Below are 26,004 nucleotides of genomic sequence, written 5' to 3'. Positions count from 1 at the left end.
AGAACAATATCCATATTTATAACTTAAAATATAAACTGACTATAAACTATAATCACTAGCTTCCGGTAATGGCCATACGCGAGTCTAGTTCCGGTGGAAGAGTGACCTCTGACCCGACGCACGATATAGGATGTAGGAGTAGCATAAGCTTAGGTGAGATTTGATGCCACTCGCGTTTCAAACAAATAGGGCAACAAACTCAAGTGCCTGAGACATTTCACTTCAAAAATTCTAGTTTTAGACTTCTAATTCATGACCGGTGTTTTGTTTTTCTATGCACTTCCGCCTTGGTCAATACGTCAGATGTCACTCTTTCGCTGGAACTAGATTGTTATCAAAAACATTACAAAAACGCATGGCTGTGCTTCAGAAGACCTTTATTAACCCCCTGGAGTCGTATGGATTACTTTCATGATGGATGGATGGATGCACTTTTGTGGGCTTCAAAATCTCCCATTATTACTATTCGCTCCCATTATAAAGCTTGGAAGAGCCTAACTAACCCTTTATTTACATGAATGTTTCGACAAACATACTGGTAATTATTAAATCAACTTTACATACTGGAAAATTAAATTTCCGGGTCTTTAGTGACCCTGATCTATTTCAGTCAGGACCACTTCGCCAAGTATGGATAAATAGATTTATTGCGATAATAGCATACAGTTAGTGTTGGCGGTATGGATCTGTTCTGGGCAAAACTCCCACGCCTGTCCATGCAGCTATGCCTGGATAGAACGGGAGAGCAGCAAGGCAAACCCCCCATGGGGTACAGAACAGAACCAGTATATGCATGATTACAATTCTCAATTACATGAGTTGAAATTAGCAATTACATGTGAAATACAATATAAAATAAAAATTTGCCAAGATTACACTGTAAAGAGAACAAGTGATCAGAAAGATGAAGGTTTGTTAGGAGGAGTTGGGGTTGGAGGAGGGAGTTAAGATGCGAGCAGCAAGCTATGAGGGAAATGCTGAAGGAGTGTGATATTTAAGTGTGCCGCTGAGATAGATGTCGACACCGGATTGGACCACGTCATGAACAGCTGGCTAACAGCTGATGCGGGCTTGGCTGACGTGGCCTGCCTGAACTAACGCGATGCTTGATATTTAACACTAACTGCCGTAACAATATAAAACATATAAAAGCATATTTGGTTTTCTTTTAGAACTTGGAAGGGTTCTACTGGAGCAGATGCTTTTTACCGGCATCGCTGTCATCGTCAGAGCTCATTTCCCAGTACATTCAGCATCTGGCCCAGTCTGACCCTGCTCATGATCTCAACCATCAACCAAAACTATCATTTTTAACATCTTCAAAAATCTATATTTTGATCCTTAACAGATTCTTCACCAAATCCACCATCAAGTGACAGTGACACTAATGTTTGACGGGCGTATAGTACTTGCTCTGCTAGTTAGGAAATCTGATCCAAGCTACTTTTTATTCAACACTTTTTATTCAACAATTGGTGAAAAGCCACCACATACAAAGAATGACTCATATAACTTGTTTGTTTGGATTATGTTTGTTTACTGTCCTATAGGATAAAGAGTAGAAAGGAAAACAGTATATTCTACATGGTATATTACCATGTACCCCACAAAACAGAACCTTTTCATTACCTGCAGACAGGTTTAGGTGCTGGTCCTATTCCCGAAGGATTGCAGTCCTGGAAGGTGGCGTGGCAGAGCAGGGATCTGGCAGCAGGCCTGCAGAATGAGCTGACCCCGTCCAGCTCCCCCCATACACTCTGAGCCAGGTACTCCTGCGCATCCTCTGGGTTCGGGAGAGAGTAGTTGAAGAACACCAGAGCGTTGCGACGGAGCAGGTTCCGACACACGTCGCCCCTGTATGTGCTGCAATAGCCAGCGTTGCCTTTGTACAGTCTACATAGGATAAGACATCACAATGCAATATTAAAGACAACAGAATAATGATACAACACATTGCTACAGGTTTTTATAAGGTTGCTGTGGTTGCAAAGGCTTTACAAAGGATGGTTGCTGTTCTTTATGCATGTTCTGGGTGATTGATTAATGATTCAAGTAAACCTTTGTGAAAAAGAAGTGTGCTTCATTGAATTGAATGTGCTCTTGTAGCACAAACAATAAAAATAAAAACATAGTTTTCAACTAAAAACTTTTGGTTTTACTTTATTTTGATGGTCCCTTTAACACATTCTGTTAACTATAATGTTGCACCTACATGTCTACTAACTAAAATTAGAGTATTATTAGAGTATTAGTAGACTGGTAGGGTTTGAGTTAGAATAAGTTGACATCAGTATAATGTCAGTCAGTATAATGTCTGTTGAGGAGCAAAATAAAGAGTTATCAGATATTAAGCAGACAGTCTACTAATACTCTAATGACAGTTAGTTGACATGTAGTTGCAAAGTTACCTATAGTTAACAGAATGTTCAAAAGGGACCATCAAAATAAAGTGTTACCAAACTTTCAACTCATTTACATGACAGCAGCATTTTGGGAGCCTGAAAACTCAAACTTTTGAAAACTGGTTTCAGAGTGCAAGTTTTTGAAAGCGACACCATTATCGTCTCCCTGTAAACTACAAAAATGTGCATTTGTGAAAATGGTGACCTCATGCGCATCCATATAGTCTATAGATGAGTAGTTTTTCTTTACAAAATTGACATCGCCAACTACTGGCATTGCATCAATAATACAGCGTTTTTAGTTGTTTTCACAGATCCATGTGAACGGGGATCGTTTGGACAATGTTGTCGTCTGTAAGCAAAAAACGCAAATAAAAAAACATAAACCATAATGAAAAACCGTATCTCGTTTTAAAAGCACGTTTAAGTGCACTTCTTTTTCACAAAGGAAAAAGCCAACCCAATCTCACGGCACTTCGTACATATTTTACGTGGTGGCTAATTCGTACGAATTCATATGTTTGTCAAATTTGTACGTTTTTTGCTAAATCGTACAAATTTCACGAGTTGCCCAATTCGTATGAATGACCTACCACTGACCCCACCCCAAAACCTACCCATCACTGGGGTTTAGACAAATCGTACGAATTTGTACGAATTAGCCACCTCGTTCTCACTAGTACGAATTCGTATGAATTGGTCGTGAGATAGCGTTGAAACAGCCCACCTTGAAATATTCTAGTCCCAATACATGACTTGGCTGAATCCTTAAATATCCATTTTTTACTCATACCAGTTAAAACGTCTGATGGCTTTGAAATGTAACAGCTCAACTCTCCTCAACAAATCGCATAATCTGACGCATTAATCATGTTTGTAATACAAATGGTGCAGGAAAAACCATAACTCTCTGAGAAATAATAACAGTGATGCTTACCCTAGCAAACTGTGTTTATGAGATATGTAGTAGGGTTTGGAAGTTGTCAAAGAGTAACTTTGCCCTCATCATTGACTTCTGCTAAACAGAATGGCTGTTTTGAACTCAAGTCATATAAAGATGTTGCTTCAAGGTTTCCATACACAACTCCGTCTCATGACTATGCGCTGACGCATGCACACACTGCGCAATTGACAAGAATAAAGTGCCGTTCTTACAATTAGTTCATTCTGTTTAACTTTGCTCTAATTGCATCCAGATGCTGAATCTGAATCGTTTGGAAAATAGCTTGGTTTATTTAAGTTCATGTGTAACTTAGACCATATGGCGTGTCTGGCTTTTAGGGAAGGAGTGAACTGCGTTATCCAGCACACGTGTATACGTTTGCATTTATCATTTGAAATCAACAGAGACATGATGATTCAATTTAAGTGGAACTTTCCAATGTTTCCAACTCGTATCCAGTCAGCATAAACGCAACTTCCGACTAACTTGAGTCACTACACTGTCCAGATCTGTCTTTCATTTGTTTTATTGCATACAGGTTTCTTATCAATTATAGCTCCCCATCCAAAGATGATGTCATATTGAATGACAAGCCCTATTAACATGATTCACTGTTAACCCTGAGTCTTAGTGTGGAGACTCGCACACGAACAAAACTTACTTACATCTTATCTATTTTAGTGTCCTTGTTACACATGTTACACGTACTTAGGAATAACTATAAAATATGCATTATGCAATAAATATGCAATAATTACATGCAACTATAGTCCTAAACCAAACCCTAATCCTAACCCTAACCCTATAGTAAGTGCATGTGGTCCCACTTCATATTAAGTGGCTTTAAGTTCTATGTACTTACACTGAAATGAAATAATTTGATACAATAGACGTATTGTGTACATGCATGTTTTTACATTGTACTTATGTTTTAAAAATAGCTGCATGTAATTACAGCTGTAATTAATGTATGCAATTACATTTGTAATTACACTGTTGACCCTTCCCTTACACCTTAACCCACCACACCTGACCCTAACCTTACCAGTATCACACCTCATAGCAGCAAAAGTGTTTTACAATACAGCATCCACACAATAAGTACAATAAGTTTTTCGATATAAGTACATAGTACTTAAAGCCACTTTGTATAAAGTGGGACCAAATAAAGTGTAACCTATAATTTCTTATAACTTTTGATTTTGGGGTGATATTACCTACACATGTTCTTAACAGATTTTGTAAGATTCACCCAGGTAGGACTCATATACACTCTTAAAAATAAATCTTTCAAAAGAGTTTTTTTTTACAGTTATGCCACAAAAGAACCATCATGGGTTTTCTTGGTGAGAAGAACACCTTTGAGCCTTTTTCCACTATAAAGAACCTTTTGCCCAATGGATGTTAAAGGTTCTTCATGGAACCATAGATGCCAATAAACAACCATTATTTTTAAGAGTGTATATATTATATGCTGAAGTGCCACTCAATAGGATGCAAATTTATTCTTACCTCCATTCTATGGGAAAGTGACAGGATCCAGAGACGGCCACCAGAAACAGGCCCAAGAAGAGAGAAAAGCACAAACAATATCTGTTTAATGTCCGAGAGTAACACATCCACTCTGTCAGCCTGACCATTCTCCTGTCATGCAGTGCTTGGCTCAATGTTTGTGTGTGTGAGAGGAGGACAGAGACAGAACTTGGGGGGTCTTTCTGGACATACAGCAGGTGTGAAGTTTAACAGCCCACCCTGATTTCATGTGACAGGATTCAAGAATCTCCTCCACAGAATAAACCAGTCTGACCAACGCTATCTCACGACCAATTCATATGAATTCGTACTAGTGAGTAAAAGGTGGCTAATTTGTACGAATGCGTACGACCTCACTTGTACGAATTCGTACGATTTGTCTAAACCCCAGTGATGGGTAGGTTTAGGGGCGGGGTCAGGGGTACGTCATTCGTACGAATTCATACGAATTGGGCAACTCGTAAAATATGTACGATTTAGCAAGAATCGTACGAATTCTTACGAGTGAGGTCGTAGAAATTCGTACGAATTGGCCACCTCGTAAATTTTTTTTTTTTGATAAACACCCATAAGAAATAAAACATTAGTCAGGCATTATCACACATGATACATTATTATATCTAACTTTGCAGATGCTGATTGACCAATAAGAGTCAAGTATTCTGGAGAGCCACGTAATAAGGAATATGTGGTAGAAATGAACATGAGATAAACACATATATTACTCAGTTAATTCAATAATTAATTCCAAATTGCCTAATCATATTGTATACATTCTCTACATGGCTAAAGCGCCACTATAAAGCATTGTGGCGTGTTTGCGCAGGGATGCTTTTCAGGGCTTTGAGGAGGCAGACGAACAGCTATGCAAACACAAGGCAAGCTAACTGAAATCCTGGCTCCAGAAACACAGCTGCTGAAACTTAGAGAGCAGTCTCATCATATTTACACAAAGCAGTCAGAGAAACATATGGCTGAAACAGTAGGTCACAGTGGGTGAGTGTTTTACGAAGCCCAGTTTCATGGGCCTTTGTTAACAGAAGCATCTCAAATTGATTTTGCTAAAACATTATGACTGGTGACATTACAGCCTTACAATAATATACTGTGGCAGTAACCTGAAACAGTGACTGTAGTAGTTTAGTAATGAGACGTACAGTATATCATATTGCTAAAAGAAAATGTGCATTGTTATTTATTTGCATGGTACACTACTGTTCAAAAGTCAGTACGATTTTATAAATCAATATTATAAATCAAACAGGAACAAAAGTAATATTGTGAAAAATCATTACAATTTAAATTGTAATATATAGTAAAGTGTAATTTATTCCTGTGATCAAAGCTGAATTTTCAGCATCATTACTCCAGTCTTCAGTGTTGCATGATCCTTCAGAAATCATTCTAATATGATGATTTGATGCTCAATAAACATTTCTGATTATCAATTGCTTAATGTTATTTTAAGAAACCATGATATATTTCGTTAGTATTCTTTGATGAATGCAAAGTTTAAAAGTACAGAATTTATTTGAAATAGAAATATTCGGTAACATTATAAATGTCTTTACTTTTGATAAATTGAACGTGTACTTGTTGAATAAAAGTTCTCGAAACGTTTGAATGGTAGAGTACACCCATGCACTTCAAAGAATGCCATAGTATAACCATGATAAATGTTGTTTCCAAATTAACATGGTACTTTTTTTGTAAGTGCATTTTGTCATGTCGGCATTATCAATTATAAATGCATATGCATGCACTATTGGACTATTTGGAGATCATTTTAAATACATAATTTATAACAGTGACATTTGAACTAGTTTGAGGTACCCAAGTCTGTTCATAACAGATCATGACAACCTTGTTTCAACATCCAGATAACAGGCATTTGACAGTGATAACAGTTGTCAAATACTGTTTCATGTCACCTCTCTATTCATGTGTTATAACCCATAACCATTTACCATAGTATTCATCCTCATGCTAAATGCCATAGGTACTACAGGGAATGTTACTACAATAAAATAGTTATTTGGTATCACTACTGTCATCTAAATTATAAATATTCTGAAATCTTCACATGCCATTTTTATATAATTGTTTTACCGTTGAGTATCGATACTTTGAGTAAAGTTGAGTATCAGACTTTTTGGGACAAAGCAGTAGACAAACTATTGGATATAGTAAGACTATAAACTGACCTGAAACAGTTATTTTTGCTGTAGCTTTGACGGTATTGGCTCCTCCGCTGTGCTGGTTAGTAGCCAGACAGGTGTAGAGAGCTGGTTTATGAACCACTACACGCAGAACAGATAGTATGACTTCATCCACCAGCGTCTCCTCCACTGACGCTCCTGAAATCTGCAGATAACAAAATACCATCAGCAACAGCCTAACATGATAAACCATGATAAATTCACTGTAATGTCTGGCCTCTACATTTGATCAAATGCCAATATGTTCAATATGCAGACACTACCGTTCAAAAAAATTGTCTGTTTAAGACATTAATACTTTTATTCAGCAAGGATGCATTCAATTCATCAAAAGTGATAGAAAAGGCTTTACCACTGCTACAAAAAAATTCTGCTTTGATCACTTGAATAAATTACATTTGACAATATATTACAATGTAAAACAGCTATTTTAAATTATAACACTATTTTTTTTACAATATTACAGATTTTAACTGTATTTTTGACCAATTAAATTCAGCCTTGGTGAGCAAAAAAGACTTCTTTCAAAATAAAAATCAAACTTTTGAACAGTAGATAATAACAACAATAACAATCACAAACAATTCTTATGGCAAGTGATGTACGGTACCCACAAAATGTAACAACTATAAATTAATATAGTTGAATTAATATACAGTTCTGCTGAAGTGCGATGGCAGGTGTGCATAGGCTTTTCAAATATGTCTTGTCTAATCAATTTCTTTTTAACTAAAACATTCATGATATTAATTTTAATAGCACAGAGATTCCAGTATGTAATTGGGGGCTATTTGTATTTGTAATTATTACAAAATAGCCACTAGTGCTCTTCACAGTATATGTGCAGAAATGCAGAATAGAATAGAATAGAATAGAATAGAATAGAATAGAATAGAATAGAATAGAATAGAATAGAATAGAATAGAATAGAATAGAATAGAATAGAATAGAACAGAACTGATGGGTCAAATGTAAGTCACATGATTATTCCAACAAATATAACAAATCCCTCTATTTATCGTTTGGATGTGTTAAGACTCCTGCTATTTTGCTAATGTGATTTGTTGAGTTTATGAGAACATTATGAGAGCCTGTAGGAATGTCAGTCTCATGCTGCGATCACGGCTCTATATTTGACGAAGTGCGCATGCAGCTGATTTTAGAAGGCACTTTATCTGGCTCAAGAAAACTAATGAGCTGAGAGTCCTGCCAGAATGACACTCAGACGGGGTAATTTTAATCAACGGTCTAATAACATCTCACAGGTTTCAGAGATGCTCTGAGCGTCAGAGGTCAAAGTTCATTTATCAATCATCATCATCAGCTATGACAGCTCAAACAAATAAAAAAAAATGCAGATGCTCAAACATAGTGAACATTAAAATGATAAAATGCACATAACCGCAACACTAAGTGTGCATGGAATAACGTGACTGCGATCTTGAATGAGTTTTGTGTCTTTAAGTCTGTGTCATCTATGCTAGCTTACAACAACAAAAACGTACTGTTTCAAATGGGAATGTCAACAGAGTTTGCTCATTGTGATGTGTATGCGATGTTTAATGGGACTTTATATACTTGACATCTCCAAAATGTATACCATTAACTTAGTTCTGTTTCTGTACTGGCTGATGCCAAAAAGCAATGTAGCACTTGATTGTGTTCAAGGTGAAGCTGCCTCCCCCAGAGATTGTGTTCCCTAAGCAGGAAACTCCTTTTAAGTTCAATGGGTCGAAGCTGCCACCCCCAGATATCAGGCTTTTTCTCTCTAAGTAGGAAGCTCCCCTAAAGTAATAAGGTCGAATCTGCCTCCCCCAGATATTGAGGTGCCCAAAGTAGGAAACCTCCCTTATTTGGCAAGCTTGTAGCTCCCTCCCCCAGATGTTTGTGTTTTCTCTCTAAGCTGGAAGCTCCCTTGTATCTCATTTAGGGTCGAGTGGTCTCACCAAACTTTTTTATGGTTTTAAGTGGTGTCCTCTTCTCCCCTTTGAGCTTCATCCTCAAAAGCTTTCGCCCAAGATTCGCAAACCCTTTTTGTTGTAAGGCACCTTTGGGAGTGCTGGAATCTTGAGATTTTGGATATTTTAGAGTTTCCTGGGTTGAACTTAGAGAAGTATCCTCCTCGTTTCTCGGGTCTTGAAGTAGGGTCTTCTGTTCCACATGTCGAGCTCTTCCGATCTCTAGAACCCAATGGGAAGTTGCTTTTTCGCCCCAGTTTTTGAACCCTTCATGTTGTATGGCACCTTCAGGAGCACTTGTGTCTTGAGATCTGGGTTAGATGGTGATTTCAAGTGGTTGTAGCTAGTGCTTTTTGGGCTCCCCTTGATTTGCCGGTTGTCAATATTCAGTGTGGAGTAGAACCCTTCCCCACTTGGTGTGATTCCTGGAATACCATCTCTGATACAGCTATGTATAGTGGTGTAGCTGTGCTTTTCTGCAAGCTCCCCTTAATTAGCGGCTCCTCAATGTTAAGCGTGGAGTTTAACCCTTCCCCACTACTGGGATTCCTTTCAGTACGATCTCTAGAACCCGACAAGCGATATTTGCCCCAGTTTGTGAACCATTTTTGTTGTAGGGCACCTTCGGGAGTGCTGGAGTCTTGAGATCTTTGCACGGTGCTGCAGTTTCTTGAGTGGTTGTACAGTAGCTAGCTCTCCGCTGGCTCCCCATGATCAGCAGATCTTCTGGATCGAGCGTAGAGTTGTCATTCCCTACTGGTTAGGGTCTTTAAGTAGGGTCCCTAACTCCTCCACTCCCCTGGCAGGAGATCGGTCTGATTCCTGGAATCACATTCTCTAGACAGCGATATTGAGTGTTAGTAGCTCACACTTAGAGAGCTCCCCTTGGTAAGCAAGTCTTTTGGGTTGAGTGTGAGTGGTATTGCCCTCACTACCAATGTCGTCATGCTGAGTCCTCTGCTCCCCAGAGATACACCCATCTCTGAGCTCCGATGAGAAGTGGCTTTTTGCCTTTTTGCATCCCTTCTCATTGGCAAGCACCTTCAGGAGTGCATGGTCTCTTGAGATTGTGACTGTAGTCAGACAAGGTGTAAGCACTTTTCTACCGAGGTAGTATGATTTCTAGCTCCCCAGGGGTGTCTAGGGGTAGAACTTCCCCTAGTGATAGTGACAGGCTAGGGAATTGACTAACTCCCTGAGCCAGTATTCATTTAAAAGGTAACATCTAATATATATGGCTAGCAATACCAGACCTTTGAGTTATGCCCTTGGGACGAGCACTTTCCTTGCATAGGGTGCGTGGGTGTTGGCCGAAGCGAATATTGTCACTGACAGTCCACCGGTTACCTGAGTTGGGGAATTTTTTGACTCTGGCATCTAAGAAAGATATTGTTGCTTTTGAACATGTGCTTCAGACACCTACATGCTTCAATAGTGCTACAGACTGCAGTATTGGGTACTCCTGCAACATAAGCAATGACGTACATCTGAGTGAAAGAGACGCTGGGAAGTTAGCGAGGGATGGATGCTATTTTACAAAAAAATAATAATAATCCTGTATCAATAGGAAACATGTCAACACAAAAGGGAAAAACATTTTTTTTTGCACAAGAACAAGTGTAACTGAATACATTCTGCAAAAAAGATCTTCAACAAAAAAGCAAGTAAAGCAACAAGCAAAAACCAAACACGCAAAACATGAAATAAAACAAAACAAAACACATTGTATAGTGTTGTCAGATTTACAGAAAATAGATTAGTTTGGGCAGTCAAGGGTTAAACCATTCTGCATCTATACAACCTCACCTGAGAGGTCAGTCTCTGCTTTAGTCCTTACTGCTCACACTGTTGTTCCATATCGTGCCAAAAAATAGAAGTTTCAACCACCGTCGCTTAGCCAAACCAATATTTATCTACGCATATCTAGAAAGAAGTATTCAAATATGATTGCCAGTATCCAAATGAAAACAAAGAGAGCACAGCTTGTTCAGATCTACTCTTTACACCCCCTGACAGAAGCCTGAGAAATTTGAATCTTGGACTCTCCAGGATTTAAAGACTTAAACGCTTGTTTGCAGACAATATCTTCACCTAAGACTGCTGATCAGTTTTCGAGTTCCCTTTGTTTCTGTCTACCAAAATCCACATCCAAAAACGATCCAAAATAATGATAACAGTGCAGAGGTGTTTTGAATTCTTTTCTTGATCTTGATATGGCTTAAACTTTATTGCTGAGGTCTGATCAGCGCCCTGAGAAATGATTGTAGTTTGAATCCTGATAATAGTGACACCGACCAAAGCATTTACAGAACGCAGGCCTCCCATCATTGTGCTGGCAGCACATTTGAGATATGCCGTCTGACATTTAACATGAATGAGCTCTGCTCTCTGTTCCAGTAAGATGAGATGAAAGTACAATTAATTTGCTTCATAGAGCCAAAGCAAACATGAAGAGCAAGAGAAAGATGCAGAGGAAAGATGGGAAGGAGAGAGAAAAATTACTGTAGAGTATCTTATAAAGTAGAGAATTTACCGTATTGCCATTTTCAAGCCAAGTTATAGATGGGATTGGGTTGCCAGTGGCATTACACTCTAATGTAACCTCTGATCCGATCTGAACTTTCTTTTCCTTGGGAACTTTCAGAATCCTGGCAGGAGCTATGGGAGAGACAATGACAAATTAGAAAACAGACCATATGACATTGAACTAATGTTGCCTTGTCATTAAAAATATATATTATGTCAAACGTACTAATAGACTATTAACTGTTGGTTGCGCCACACAAAATATGAACACACAACACACAATTACATCAGAAAATTTGACACTTTTCTAATATTAATAAGCAGTGAAGCAGAAAATACTCCTTTTTCAAACAAGTCAAGACACCTATTGTAAGTTTTAATGCATTTTAAATAAGAAATAAGAATAAACAAGAATAAATGAATAAGTAAAAATAGAAGCCAGCAGTATATCATTGACTTATAAACAAAAAAGTGACCCAAAAAGTATTGGACACTTAAGTCATAATTAAATTGTCTGAATGTTATTGCATTAGAAAATCTGAAGAGTACAATAATACTTGAATGAGGATCAAAGCTATTTTATGACATACCCTGTACTTCAATAGTGACTGGTCTGGAGTAAGCAATTCCAAAACTGTTTCTGGCCACACAGCGATACAGCCCAGCGTCCTCTTTCTTGATGTTGTTAATTTTTAGGGAGCCAGATTCCAGAACTGATATACGACTATTAACCTACAGGACACATGAATGATGGAGATGTTCAGAAAACACACAATGCTTGAAAACCATATTAATATGGATCTAATAAATTAATACTGAGAAGAAAATTGTACGTTAAGAAGTAAGACAAGTCGTTCCATTTACCTTAATCAAATCATCTTCTTTAATCCAGGATATTTCTGGTTTGGGATATCCTAATGTTAAACATGGCAACACTGCTTTGGACTCCACAACCAATGTCATGTTAGTAGGATGTCTTTTGATTTGGGGCTCTGAAAAAATAATAAAAGTTCATGGGACTGATCCTCATACTTAACTCAAAGCAATGCATAAAAAGCAACAGATAAAATCTTAATTTGGATATTCTATTAAAATTCAAACATGTCCACCTAAAATGTGGATTATTCATAAATCAAGCACTGAATAAGCAGTGCTCTAAGTAGTTATGGTATGAGTTATGAGAGTATTTGAACATACTCATCTTCAGCTGTAAAGCTCCACAGCTCTTGGCTGGTTCTCCAACTCCATTGTTAGCAATGCAGCAGTATTCTCCATTGTCCAAATCCTTTACATTGGGAATGATCAGCATTTGGCCATTTTCTCGTATAATGTATCTGGAATCGTAATACCTGCATTCAAAAAGTAAATGTTGAACATACTTCACAAAACATTGGTGTGGATCTTTGCCAAGGTCTCTTCTGAAACCTCTAAACCAGTTTATTTTGGAAAATTATTATTATTATTTGTTTTACTTCACGGATGGCATAGGATAATAATCAAATGTACGAAGGAAGTTCTAACCGTATTGGGTAATTATTCCGTGTCCATGAAATATCGGCTTGAGGGTATGAATCAACCTCACATATGAAAGTAGCATTATGATCCAGGGAGGCATCCACTGTCTCAAGCAAGGTTGTGATTCTGGGTGCTAAAATAGAGAAGGAAAGATATATTTTCATCAACAAACCATAATGAAATGTTAAATTACTGTATACAAAGAGATCTTTGGTTACAATTGTTACAGTGTAACAATTACATTTAAGACTTAAGTGCTAAGTAATATTAATTAACAACCTGCACTCACTATAGGGTTAGGTTTATGATTAGTTTCATGTAATTATTTATAATTTACTGTTATTACTATTGTAAGAAAATGTAATGTGTGTTTTTATTCATCCTTCAGTAATCGTGTTATGAAAATAGGACAGGCTTACAAGACATGCTTTTTATAATTTGACCCTAAATAGTAATAAATCAGACATTGTAACAGTTGTGAAACTATCTTTTCACAACAAAATATTTGACATTCTGAACACCGCGCACAGCTGACCTCAGAGAGGGTGATGGAGGGAGAGCAAGCTTCTGATGGAAATAACTGTGAGAATGTAGTGCTGATGTTATCCTAAGAATAAATCCAACTGATAAGAAACACATCCCTTCAGTGACTGAGGGCAGAGTGGAGTTTAGGTCTCGTTACACTAACAAAAACATTTTTAAAAGGTAACATTGTAATTACATTGATGTTGGTTTTGTGTGTGGGGTGGGGTGTGTGTGTGGGGGGGGGTATACCATGTTCCCTTCCGAAGAAACTCAACGCTGCGTCAGATTGACTCTATGGGAATGCTACTGTGTGAGCCAGTGTCTGAAGCATTTGTTCCATTGCACCAATGAAATTTGAAGTAGTCAGGTGACGACATGTAAGTGAGTCAAGCAAGACTATAAATACTGTAGACGCATGGACGTATGTCATCAGCTTCTTCGTCTTCAGGAAGCCGCTTTGTTTGACGTGTGAGTCATTGTTTGTCTTAGATTCCATCGGTTGGGAGTTATTATGGCAAGCAAACAATTTAAAAGATGTGTGTCTCCGTGCACACGCTATCTAACAGAGGACGATACACGATTTGGGTGTCCTTTGTTTGGGAGCAGAGCATGCGGTCGACTCTTGAGAGAGGCAGCTCCCCGCATTTCACGCTAAAAAAGCTCCACTTCGGCCAGGCTCTCTTTAAAGGGATAGTTCACCCAAAAATGAAAATTCGGTCATTAATTACTCATCCTCATGTCGTTCCAAACCATTAAGACCTTCGTTCATCTTCTGAATTTTAAAAAAAAATATTTTTGATGAAATCCGAGAGTTTCTGACCCCCCCATAGACTGCAACTTAATCACCACTTTCAAGGCCCAGAAAGGAAGTAAAGACATAGTTTAAATAGTCCATGTGACTACAGTGGTTCAACATCAGTGTTATGAAGCAACAAGAATACTTTGTGCACAAAACCAAGTTCAACAAACAGAAAGCTCTCAGATTTCCAAAGATGAATGAAGGTCTTATAGTTTTGGGACGACATGGGGGAGTAATTAATGACAGAATTTTCTTTTTTGGGTGAACTAACCCTTTAATAACGATGGGAGCCTGGCATCTGCACCCCGCGGTTCAGGTCCCGTGGCTGACAGCTCGAAGATTAAGATTGCGGGGATCGCAGGTTAAGTTAGCAGACAGATCTGGGACGGGAATTTCCATTTATGTTGGGAGTTCTAAGGATGGACTTGGGAAGCCCCCTATGCAGCCTCTTCCGGCCTGCCTGATAATGTAGTAATGGAGTCGGATGTGTTTGAAGTTGAGGTGTGAGGATGTTGACTTGACATTCAGCTCCATTTGTCATCAGCTGCCCTTCTGGGCAAGATCCTCTGAAGTTCTCGTACGTCTCCTCTTAGGAGGACTGATGGTTGAGCAGGCAGTGAGAGAGATAAGTTGTTCTCTCCTGCCCATGGAGTTCCATTTTGTATGTTACCCTAGTTTGGGTTGCTTTTAGGGTCTGCGAGATGGGGTGCGACTTATATAGTCCTCTGCTGCCCACTTCAGCTTCATGATAAGGCCGAAGGTTCAACCCCAGTTCCCTGAGAAAGCGAACGAGACACTGCGTCACTTTGCCATACTGCACACACACCTGGGCGTCTTCCTTCAGACCATTAGAACCTGATAACTGTCACGTGTCAGTGCTTGTTTGGACTTTAAGTTTGTATTTTGATAGGTTCCTGTTTTCCTTTGTCCTTTTCCCGCCACTCCTTCGTTTCTATGGTTACTGTCATTTAGTTCAGCTGTATCACCTGTGTTTAGTTAATCATCATCATCTGTATCACCTGTGTTCCGTTAATCAGTGTCATCTGTGTTTGTATTTAAGTTCTGTCAGTCTCCGTCCGATCTCTGTTATATTTAGTGTGTGTTGCTACCTGATCTGCTGTCTTGTGATTTATTATATTAAACCTTCGTTTGTGGAAATATATCTTAATCTCCGTCTGCCTTCCTGCAACCACCCGTGACAATAACGTATATTTTTGCAACAATTTATATTATAGTCTCACTTACTCGCTCATAGGTCGTCACCTGACTACTTCAAAGGCCAATTTCATTGGTGCTTAGGCACACATGCTTCAGATTTTCAAGACTTAGTTTTGTCTTGTTATAAAATACAAATATCTAAACATTATTAATCAAGATACATTAACTTAAGGAGCAAAATGACATAAGCTATTAAGTATCGTTTTCTAAAAAAAATTAAAAATCAAAATGAATTGTATTTATTATTTTTCTTAAGCTTTATTGTGTTTTTCTTACCCCACTCAGTAAACACCACAACAAGCCAAGAATACTTTGAATACTTAATTATACTTTTAAGTATATCTTGATTAAAAGATTGAGTACAAGGCTTTTGAGAGCAATTCTGATTATAAACATGCTCATAGTGAATTTAATGTGTAAAATATGAACACAATTAAATAGTATTAGAAACTAACATGTGTGTGCTATGAATGTTTAAGTTCACAAGTACTACGTTTTCAGCCTAGTAACATGTTAACTAACACCAGACTGTTGAAATGAGTTGTGTCAAGTCTCTTCATGAGAACTGCTATTTGTTTGTCATGTGGAGTTGTGGCCTATGTAGGGTAGTATGAAGTCACTAATAAGGGTCCGTTTCATTTCATGCTGCCTATTTATGCAACTAGACAGCTCAGGTTTTGGAACAGAACCAATGGTTGTGTATACGTATTACATGAATTTTAGGTTCACAAAGTAATATTTAGTCTAATTTTAATTACAGCAAGATCAGCCCTTTACTATTGTTCTTGTTAAAGCCATTTTACGTAAGCTTAAAATGTATGCTTCTGGATATCACAGTTTTAGTTCTGAAATGTTTACTCTTTATGTTACATCATATTAGTTTTAAGAGTCATTAAAACAGCATTAAACATGCACTATAAAATCTGTGGTCAGTTTATTGTACTTTCCTGTCTGTCTTGTAATAATTGTTTTAGCTGGAGTTTTATTGTTTAGTCTGGCACTGTTACGTCAAGACACATCAACTCCAGGAACTTCTCGTCTTCTCATTTCTTTTGCAATCGCACTTGATTCGTTTCTTCAATGGGAAATACGACAAGATAAATAGGAGTAGCTTAACCCGCCAGAATTTTCCGGGAAAAAAACAACAAACAAAACTGTATTCGTTTTCCAAATCTCCCTTTTCAAGGTCATAAGCTCCTCTCACATTCAGAAACTGGACCAAAATGGATGCGCTATACTGTGCTCACTAATGTAATTATCACAGGTCCACATGTCACATACATGACGCTTGTGCTAATTTCAGATTTGTTATATTATTAGAGAGAGAACAATGTGCTAACTTCCCCTCTCTCTTTCTCTCTTTGGGTGCAATATGTGGGTGGTGTGGTGCAATGGATAAGACACATGCCTTTGGTGTGAGAGACCCGGGTTCGAATCCACTGTGAGACACCAATGTGTCCCTGAGCAAGACACTTAACCCCTAGTTGCTCCAGAGGCGTGCGACCTCTGACATATATAGCAATTGTAAGTCGCTTTGGATAAAAGCGTCAGCTAAATGTAAATATGAACGGCATGTATTGCTTGACGTGTCTTTGTTCCCATTGCCTTTATCTGTTGTTTCAGAGGAGTTGAACTGTGAATCAATCAATTAAGCTACTTGATTATCACCTGATGATCTTTAATGCTCTTAATATAATCACTGAGTAAATTGTGAAGGCAGAACAGCCGAAATGTTTGTCTTTGTATCTCCTCTTTTAAGTCAATAAATAATTTTTTTATTATTATTTAGTGCAGACCTTTTGTATTGTCTGACTAGAAAAACAGGTCTCAGCACCTAATTAGCTGGGAGAGTTAATTTTTTGATTGGAGTATTATTTATATACTGTCATAGTATTTATTAATATTTTAATTAGCTTTTATATTTTATTTTCATTTAAAATTTAGTTTAAGTTTTAGTAATTTAGTTTTTAGTAATTGTAGTACTTCAATTTTAACTTATTTCAGATAATTGCCAAGACAACATTTCACATTTTTAGGTAACTTTTTATAAGTCATTTTTATTTACTTATTTTTGCTTGTTTTTAAATATCTATTTTTATTTTAGTTAAATTAATTTGAGTAATTTTAGTAGACTCTTTCAATTTAAAATTATTTTTTAGTTAGTTGCCAAAACAACATTTTTAGTTTCTAATCTAATAACTAACGATTGAAATAATGATTTTTAATATTTTAAAAATAACACTGTTTTGCTCTTTCACTCTCTTGGATTTAATGTTAGTTGGTTACACTTTATTTTGATGATCTACTTTGGACAATTCTACTGATTGTAAATAACTTTGCAACAACATGTCACCTAACTCTCATTAGAGTATTAGTAGACCGTGGTAGACTGTAAGGTTAGGTTTTAATTTTCAGGTTGGTAGAATAAGTTGACATGTAGTTGCAAAGTTACTTATAGTCAGTAGTATAATGTCTGTTGAGGAGCGTCAAAATAAAGTGTTAACAGATACTAAGCAGACAGTTTACTTATATGCTGATGACTGCTAGTTGACATAATAGCATAGTTGCAAAATTACTTATAGTTAATAGAACATCTAAAGTGGACCATCGGACAGTTGTGTTACTGTCATGGCATATTTCCTTGATTTGTCATCAGTGGAGAAAGATGTGTTTGGGAACCAGATGGTGTAGGTACGTCATCTTAGCAGGGGCTAACAGGGCATAGCTAACTAGCAAAACAAGGATTAAACTTGTCGGCCTGCTGGCCTCACGTTAATTTCTCCTGTCAGCTGCATAAAACTCCTCTAAAATCATTCCGGGAGACCAGCTGAGCACTTTAGGTCGCTTCAAACTATTCAGTTCTTGTCTTTTTAAGGTCTTCTCTGTCTTGTATGCAGATGAGTGATAGCGGTGAAGCTGGAGCCTCATTCATTTACACCATGACTATGCAAACCTTGTTTGCTGTCGGCTGCGTTTTCTCACGGGGATGCATTAGCACTCCGCAGGAACACAACCTGCCAATTTCCCAAGTGTGAATCAGCGGATATATCACCTGTTCCTCGCAAGAGCATCCAAGGACATCATCATCCCTGACCTGTTAGCAACTTAAGATGCTGCTTAGGGTTTTGTGTAACAGCCTCACTCTTTGCTTATCCATTTTGATGTAAACAAATTACTTCAATGAACTGTTATTTTTTCTTCCATTTAAGAAAAGGTCTAGCATCATTTTTTTGCGGATGTCATCTACTTTGATAATTTGTTATCTGACAAATAGTTAGCTGCCTCAAGTGTCCAAATACTTTTTGGAGGCCATTATAAAATCAAATTTTACTTCAACGATAACTAGTTCGGGGAAAGTCTTGATGAACTATTATGAAGATGAACTATTTTATACATATTTCTTTAGTGTAATGTTGATGTTTGTGGATGAAAAAGGTCTTAAAGCACAAAGTCCCTCCAGCGGGAGTTATTCTCTATATCAGTGTCAGTGTTTCTGAACTCCCTGAAACGCCTCCATTGTAGTCTTGAGTTTTCTTCCGGGAACAAACGTGTCACAATATTCTTAATTTAAATAATTCCTGCCCAAGGCATATGCAAAATAAAGGGGCGAGGCCTGCCTGAGTTGCGTTAGTAACTCACAACACACTGGTCCAGCCGACCAATCAGAGCACATTGTACTTTTCAGAAAGAGGGGCTTCATTGAGACAGGAACTAAACAGGGCTGTGTTTCCCCGTTAGCCAACTATGGTCACAACTGTTCAAATCTGTTGGTAACGACGGAGCATAATTGCTATTGGGAAACACAGAGCGTTAAAGTCAGACTGGGAAGAGAGGTGCTGCAACCATGTCAAATGTGGGGGAAAATAATGTGTTTTTTGAATATTCAAGCATGAAAACCTTTTCTATTAGAGCCCAAAAACACCAATACTTTGAGAAAGTGCATAAAAGGTCTTCATTAAGGATTTCTTGTGCTATGAATGTTAGTCTTGGTTACTTTTGCTGCAGTTTTTATTACTGCTTCCAGTATTGTTGAACATCAGCATTGTCCAGTTTCACCGGTACCTTACTGTGTGAATGACATTTGGTGTGATCCCAAGAAAGACGTACTGTATGCAAAGGGTGAGAAGGAACATTGGTTTTCCTTACGCAGGACACTGACAGCCAGATGAGGTGTGGAACAGCTACTGATGCTATTCATCTGATTAATTTAATTTGAGGTAGTGTGTACGTCAATATCAAATTTATACCTAACCATCTGATCGCATAGCATTTTGGCATCATCTATTGAGAGAGTGATTTATGGCAGTGGTTCTCAGCTGATTTTGTTCCAGGATCCAAGTGGACATTAAGTGGCGACGCTACCGAATGTAACCTACAATTAATGCAGGCTGGGTCTTATTTCCTTTGACATTTCATAGTTCATGGTTTGGTAGGATGAATGTATGTCAATGTACCAAGGAACAAATGAATTTGTGCCAAAAATAAGATACAACTTTTGCCGTCGACAACAAAAAGATATGAGGAATGTTTTCTTCTACCCTTTTTAGACAATGTATCCAACTATGCCCAATTCAATGTTACATTTTTTATTTTATCAATTGCATTCAGAACAGACCAGCAACTAATTAAAGAGTTTTGTCAATAAATGGTATTGTTACAAAAAATAGCACTGGTTTTGTGTAGTATATATATTTTTTTATGTATTTTTACTTATCAATTATTCAAGTACAAAAAAAAGTTAATGAAATATGATTCTTATCCCTATTCATGACCCATCTGTTGAGAACCAAATATGTTTAGAAAGTAATTTCTGGTCAATTTTAAGCAATCGTATGCTACATCTTTTATATGTTCGATTGGAAGAAAATAAAATTTCCACCACTGTGTTTCTGGCAATATGAAATACACATTCCAGATCTGGCAAGCATAGCATTCCACATGCATCCAATACATTACCTAGCAATGCCACACTCAAACAATCTCAATCAATATTTTCCAACAAATCATTCCAAGGTGTCACCGTGTTTGCTCTAAGTAGAACAATTGATTTTAGCATGCTGTCCAAGACCAATATGCCTTACTTATGACCTCATAAGTTATTTTAAGATGCCGATTAGTAACCGCATGAATGTATCTTAAGAAAAAAACTTTGGGCGTACAGTGTATCTTCCCCATCTGGAATCCAAAATCATCATAAACATTTCCAGTTGGAAGACATTGAGGGTCAAAGCTCTGAGGTCACGTATGCTTTACGGTTCACCAAAAGTCATATGTCACAAATTATAGCTCAGGCTTGACGTGACCTCCCTACTTAAATCATAATTACACAAATCGATAATTACACCCATCTGTCAATGATTCTGAGATTGATGCTGTAAAACATTGAAAATGAATCTACAATTCTGCTCTGTATGTAATGGCTTCTCTCAAACGGTCAGGAAAACCAGACTAGAATAAATGTTTATTCATTGTGGGTGCAAAGAAAAATGTGAGAAAGTTTTCTTTGACTTGATTTGAAAATGAAAGGTTTGAAGCGCTTGAACAGGGTTTGGTGTGTATATTGTGGAACGAACATGCTGGAAGCTTTCGTCCTCTGCTTTAATCTATGATGACACAAAGTATTTGTTATGAATGGCCATTGATACGGCTATTATTAATACAGCAGCACATGTTAAGGCACAGTGGTTGAGTCAAAAACAGCTCCTTTCATAACAAACTTTTGACACTTCATCCATTACTGTAAATATTGCCATGCATTGAATATCTCATGTAGTGCTTTCTATGTTTATGTGCATTTCACACACTTTAAACAAAAAGATGCTTCCTTAAATTTTTAACTACAATCAACTTAGATGTTTAAGTCATTTCAACTTAAATTACATTAAACTGACTTGAATCTTGAGTTGAATGAGTTGAATCTTGTATAACTTATTAAAAAAAAGTTTAAAATTGCTTAACTTATTTAAAGCAAAGTAAAAACATGTTGTAATAACGTACTGATCATCTATTTTTACAGTGTATTTGGCTGAATTGTGTCATTGTGTCAAAAAAAAAAAAATAACACCCCCTAATAATAAGCTATTTAATCATTCTATTGTGGTTCTGTTGTGACAAATACCTAATTTAGTGTGACAATAAACTGTTTACATAATAAATTCCGCTTGATTTGAGAAGAGCATTCCAAAGAGTATTTTCACATTTAGTGTGCCCACACTTCAACAGATATTTAATCCTAATTTCTCAATAATCAACAAACCGCCTTAGTTCACCATGTGGTCAATGCTTACACAACACAAGTTAGTTCTTCACAATGAGAAGCCATGACTCACCTCTCTGGATCCCTTCACTCAGGCTGAAATATGCCAGAACAAGTATCAGTGGAATGTTTTTGAGGACCTTCATGTTCACCTTAGAACGTTCTGCTTCGAATCAGCTTTAAAATCCATTTATGTCAGCCTCATATCAAAGCTGTGAAATGAAGTCCCTGCAGATAGTACAGTATGTATGTGTGTGTGTGTGTGCGCTGCAGACAGGCCTGCGATCTGTTCGAGTCACTGTGCTTGTGCGGTTAGCTGAAGATAGACAGGACCAGCTGCTGGATATGCTTACAGTGATATGAGGGGGATGAGGTACAGAAAGTGCCCAGAAAATACCAATAATGCCATTTTTATATAAGGGGAACATGTAGTTTGTATGTTTGTACTGCCAAAATTCAGAGCTCATATGATTTAGCATGAACAATTCACGGCATGAATGTAATTGTAGGAAATATATCCCTATCACAGTGTCTGTGCTAATATCACTATGTGCTAATGCACATTCATATAATCTACACTGCATAATAAATAACTCAATATAAAAAAATAAATGTCTCACTTCACTTTAGAGGTTTATTTAGTAGACTTGTTTTAGTGGTATTTGCAAATTTCACACAATTCCTTTTGGACTCATGTTATGAATCCACTTTAACTGCTGAATCATATTGCTAAATCATATTTATTGAAAGTCAGTGTGAGAAGTTATGTGTTTCTCTATGTGACTTGGACGGCACTCAGAAACGCACGCCTGCCCTCCCTCACTCATAGCAATAGCATGACAGACACAGCCTTTGCATTCAAGTCGCCTTTGTATGGAAGGACCCACCTGTTGCTCACTGGCCCGTATGTACTGATTTATTTTAAGCTGGAGAGTGAAATTTCCCAAAGTGACTGTTTATGTCCCCATCCTCTGCACTTTTGCCTTTTATGGTTATATGGATTAGAAAATATTATTCTGAGAGCGTACAACCCACTATATGCCATCTGCCAATTATCACTTCTGAAGTGGTGTTTGTTTTGACAGGTTTTTTATGCATAGAACTTAGAATATCCTGAAAGTACATGCGTCACTGAGTCTGTCTTAATTCAGTCGGTTCTGCCAAAATGAAGAGAAATTACACCACTTTTTCTTCAGGCACATTATTTCTACTAGTTTCAGTAGTTATCACCTTTTAGTTTGCATGGATTGTGTCTTACTCTCTCTCTCTCTCTCTCTCTCTCTAATACACTAACACACACACTTGCCACTTTATTAGGTAAACCTGTTCAACAATTTGCAGATGTCCAGTACAGAAGTATGTAAATAAAAGTGCAAAAAAACATTATCTCGACTCCTGTGAATTTTTTTCATCTAGCTGACAGATTATCTCATCACCCCGATGTTAACTTTACTAATTATCTGCTGTCTGGTCTCAAACACGGTTTTAAACCTGGCGTAGAATGTCAGCCCACTCAGAACATCATCTGCAATAATCGTCAATCTTCTCTAACAGAGCCTGAAGTAGTAGACGAACTGATCAGAAAAGAAATCGAATCAGGTTTGATGATCGGTCCCTTCGAAACACCCCCGTTTGAAAATTTTCGTATTAGCCCCATTGGCGTGGCTACCAGAAAATATTCAGGGGAAAAGTGCATGATAATTGATCTCTCAGCCCCTCACAACTCCCCATTTCCAAGCATCAATAGTCTTATACCACTCGAAGAATATTCTCTTCATTACCATGATATGAAACAAGCCATTACAATGATCAATATCGCTGGCCACGGTGCGTGGTTGGCAAAAGTGGACATCACTTCGGCTTTCAAAGTAATGCCAATCCACCCAGATTCATGCCATTTATTTGGCGTGAGCTGGTGCAAAAAGTTGTACTTAGCCATATGTTGGATTCTATCCAATAATTACACAATTCCTTACCTTCTTCATTTGCTCTATGATTTCTTAATCATTTCACCAGACAATGCCATCCTTGCAGCATCCCTCCTCACGGTGCAAAAGGTTTTCGCAGAGCTTAGGGATCCCGATAGTTCAGGAGAAAACAATGGGTCCAACCACATCCATCAAGTTTAGAATAATTTTGATTGCATCCAGTCTCATAGGGGCTGTTTGCACGACACCGTTTTCAACTAAAAACGTAAAACTTTGTATGTGTTTTGGCCGTTCGTTTACATTACAATGGCGTTTTGGGTGCCTGAAAACGCAAAGTTTTGAAAACGCCTCGGTTACGACTGTAACCTCGGTTCCCTGAAGAGGGAATGAGCGCTGCGTCGAATTGACGCTAGGGGAACGCTTTGCGTTATGATGTATTGAAGCACATGTAAAATCAGTCCAATGGTGTGAAGGGACGTCAGAGGCGGATGACGTCATGAACCAGGAAACTATAAAAACCCTGCCCAAACAAAAGAGCGACAGCTTCATAAGGTCTGAGCAAGAGCTTACAGGCACGTAGGAGATATGGCAGGTGACGCAGCGCTCGTTCCCTCTTCAGGGAACCGAAGTTACAGTCGTAACCGAGGCGTTCCCTTTCAAGGGAACTCGCGCTGCGTCGAATTGACGCTAGGGGAATGTCTATACCAACGCCACCATAGCGAGAAGTGACTGTCCTGTGTGAAATCCTAAAAGCAGCACTAGGACGAAAGTACCCGAGACCCCGGGGTGGAGTCCAGGTCCAGGGAGTAAAACCTGACAAAAGTATGCGGTGAGGACCAACCCGCCGCATCACAAATGTCCTGAAGGGGCACTCCTGCAACATAAACCTTTAAAGTGGACGGGGTTAGACCTGCAGTGAACCGCTCCTGCAGGAACTCCAGCACTGTACCAACTGGGCAGTTAACTGGGTCCAGATGACGGTCACTACACCATGAAGTGAAAACTCTCCACTTCAGGGCATAAAGTTTCCTCGTGGAGGGAGCTCTGGATTGAAGAATGGTCTCCACAACCTCGGTTGAGAGACCTGACCCTATGAGCTGTGCCCCCTCAGAGGCCAAGCCCACAGGTTCCACAGTTCTGGTCGGGGGTGAAATATAGAGCCCCCTGCCTGGGACAAAAGGTCCCTCCTGACGGGTAACTCCAGAGGAGGCCCGTCGAGGAGAGACACAAGATCGGGGAACCAAACTCTGCCCGGCCACCGCAGGGCTATAAGAAGTAGGCGTACATGGTCCCTGCGAACTCTCTCCAGAACTCCCGGGATCAGAGCGATTGGGGGAAAAGCATACAAGCGAAGCCTCGGCCACGTTTGTACCATGGCATCCAGTCCGAGAGGAGCTGGATACGTGAGGGAGAACCAGAGTGGACAGTGAGACGTCTCTCGAGACGCAAACAGATCCACTTGTGCCTGGCCGAACGTCCTCCATAACTGCTCCACCACCTCGGGGTGGAGCCTCCATTCCCCGGGCCTCGGCCCCTGTCTCGACAGGATGTCTGCTCCTACATTTTGGGCCCCCGGGATGTAAGCTGCCCTGAGTGACAACAGCTTCCCCTGGGCCCACAGGAGGATTCGGTGCGCCAGTTTGCATAACGGGCGCGAACGCAAACCCCCCTGATGATTTATATAGGCGACCACCGACGTATTGTCTGAACGAACCAACACATGGTGGCCCCTGAGGTCTGGAAGAAAATACTTGAGAGCAAGAAAAACTTAGATTGATGTGCCAGGAGAGGTGCTGGTCCCCCCATAGACCCCGAGTTGAGCGTCCTTCCAGGTTCGCTCCCCAGCCCGTGAGGGAGGCATCTGTCGTTAGCATCCTGCAACGACAAGAAGCTCCCAGCACGGGGCCCTGGGACAGGAACCACGGTTTCTTCCACATATCCAGGGTACGTAGGCATCGCCGCGTAACCCTGATCAAGCGGAAGGGATTGCCCCTCTGGGAAAACCCTGTGGTCCTGAGCCACCACTGCAAAGGTCTCATGTGCAGCAGGCCAAAAGGTATAACGTTGGACGCTGCTGCCATCAGACCTAACAGCCTCTGGAACTGTTTGACAGTGAGTGACTGGCCTAGCTTTACTCTTTTCACAGCTGACAGGATAGACTCTATGCGTGCAGGTGACAGAC

At 38.9% G+C, this 26,004-nt stretch overlaps 1 protein-coding gene across 2 annotated transcripts in view; it reads right to left on the bottom strand.

Annotated features, from left to right (window-relative positions):
- musk (muscle, skeletal, receptor tyrosine kinase) overlaps nucleotides 1–22,168 on the bottom strand; it is a 31,140-nt gene extending 8,972 nt beyond the window's left edge. Inside the window, exons 1-8 of one of the 2 annotated variants that reach the window (XM_084401444.1) lie at nucleotides 21,968–22,168; nucleotides 13,103–13,229; nucleotides 12,779–12,930; nucleotides 12,446–12,573; nucleotides 12,172–12,313; nucleotides 11,589–11,713; nucleotides 7,079–7,242; nucleotides 1,630–1,893 (exon numbers count right to left, since the gene is read on the bottom strand). In XM_084401444.1, the coding sequence (XP_084257570.1) occupies nucleotides 1,630–1,893; nucleotides 7,079–7,242; nucleotides 11,589–11,713; nucleotides 12,172–12,313; nucleotides 12,446–12,573; nucleotides 12,779–12,930; nucleotides 13,103–13,229; nucleotides 21,968–22,040 (1,175 nt within the window). In that variant the 5' untranslated portion in view covers nucleotides 22,041–22,168. Of the gene's footprint in view, nucleotides 1–1,629; nucleotides 1,894–4,857; nucleotides 4,991–7,078; nucleotides 7,243–11,588; nucleotides 11,714–12,171; nucleotides 12,314–12,445; nucleotides 12,574–12,778; nucleotides 12,931–13,102; nucleotides 13,230–21,967 lie in introns of those variants that run through there. The other variant, XM_084401443.1, reaches the window with a different exon arrangement.
- Between the last annotated feature and the right edge of the window lie 3,836 nt (nucleotides 22,169–26,004).

This window comes from Rutilus rutilus (genome assembly GCF_951802725.1).
Source record: "Rutilus rutilus genome assembly, chromosome: 25".
NCBI classification, from domain to species: domain Eukaryota; kingdom Metazoa; phylum Chordata; class Actinopteri; order Cypriniformes; family Leuciscidae; genus Rutilus; species Rutilus rutilus.
The sequence above is the reverse complement of the archived record's forward strand: the minus strand, read 5'-3'. Positions and strand labels throughout refer to the sequence as shown.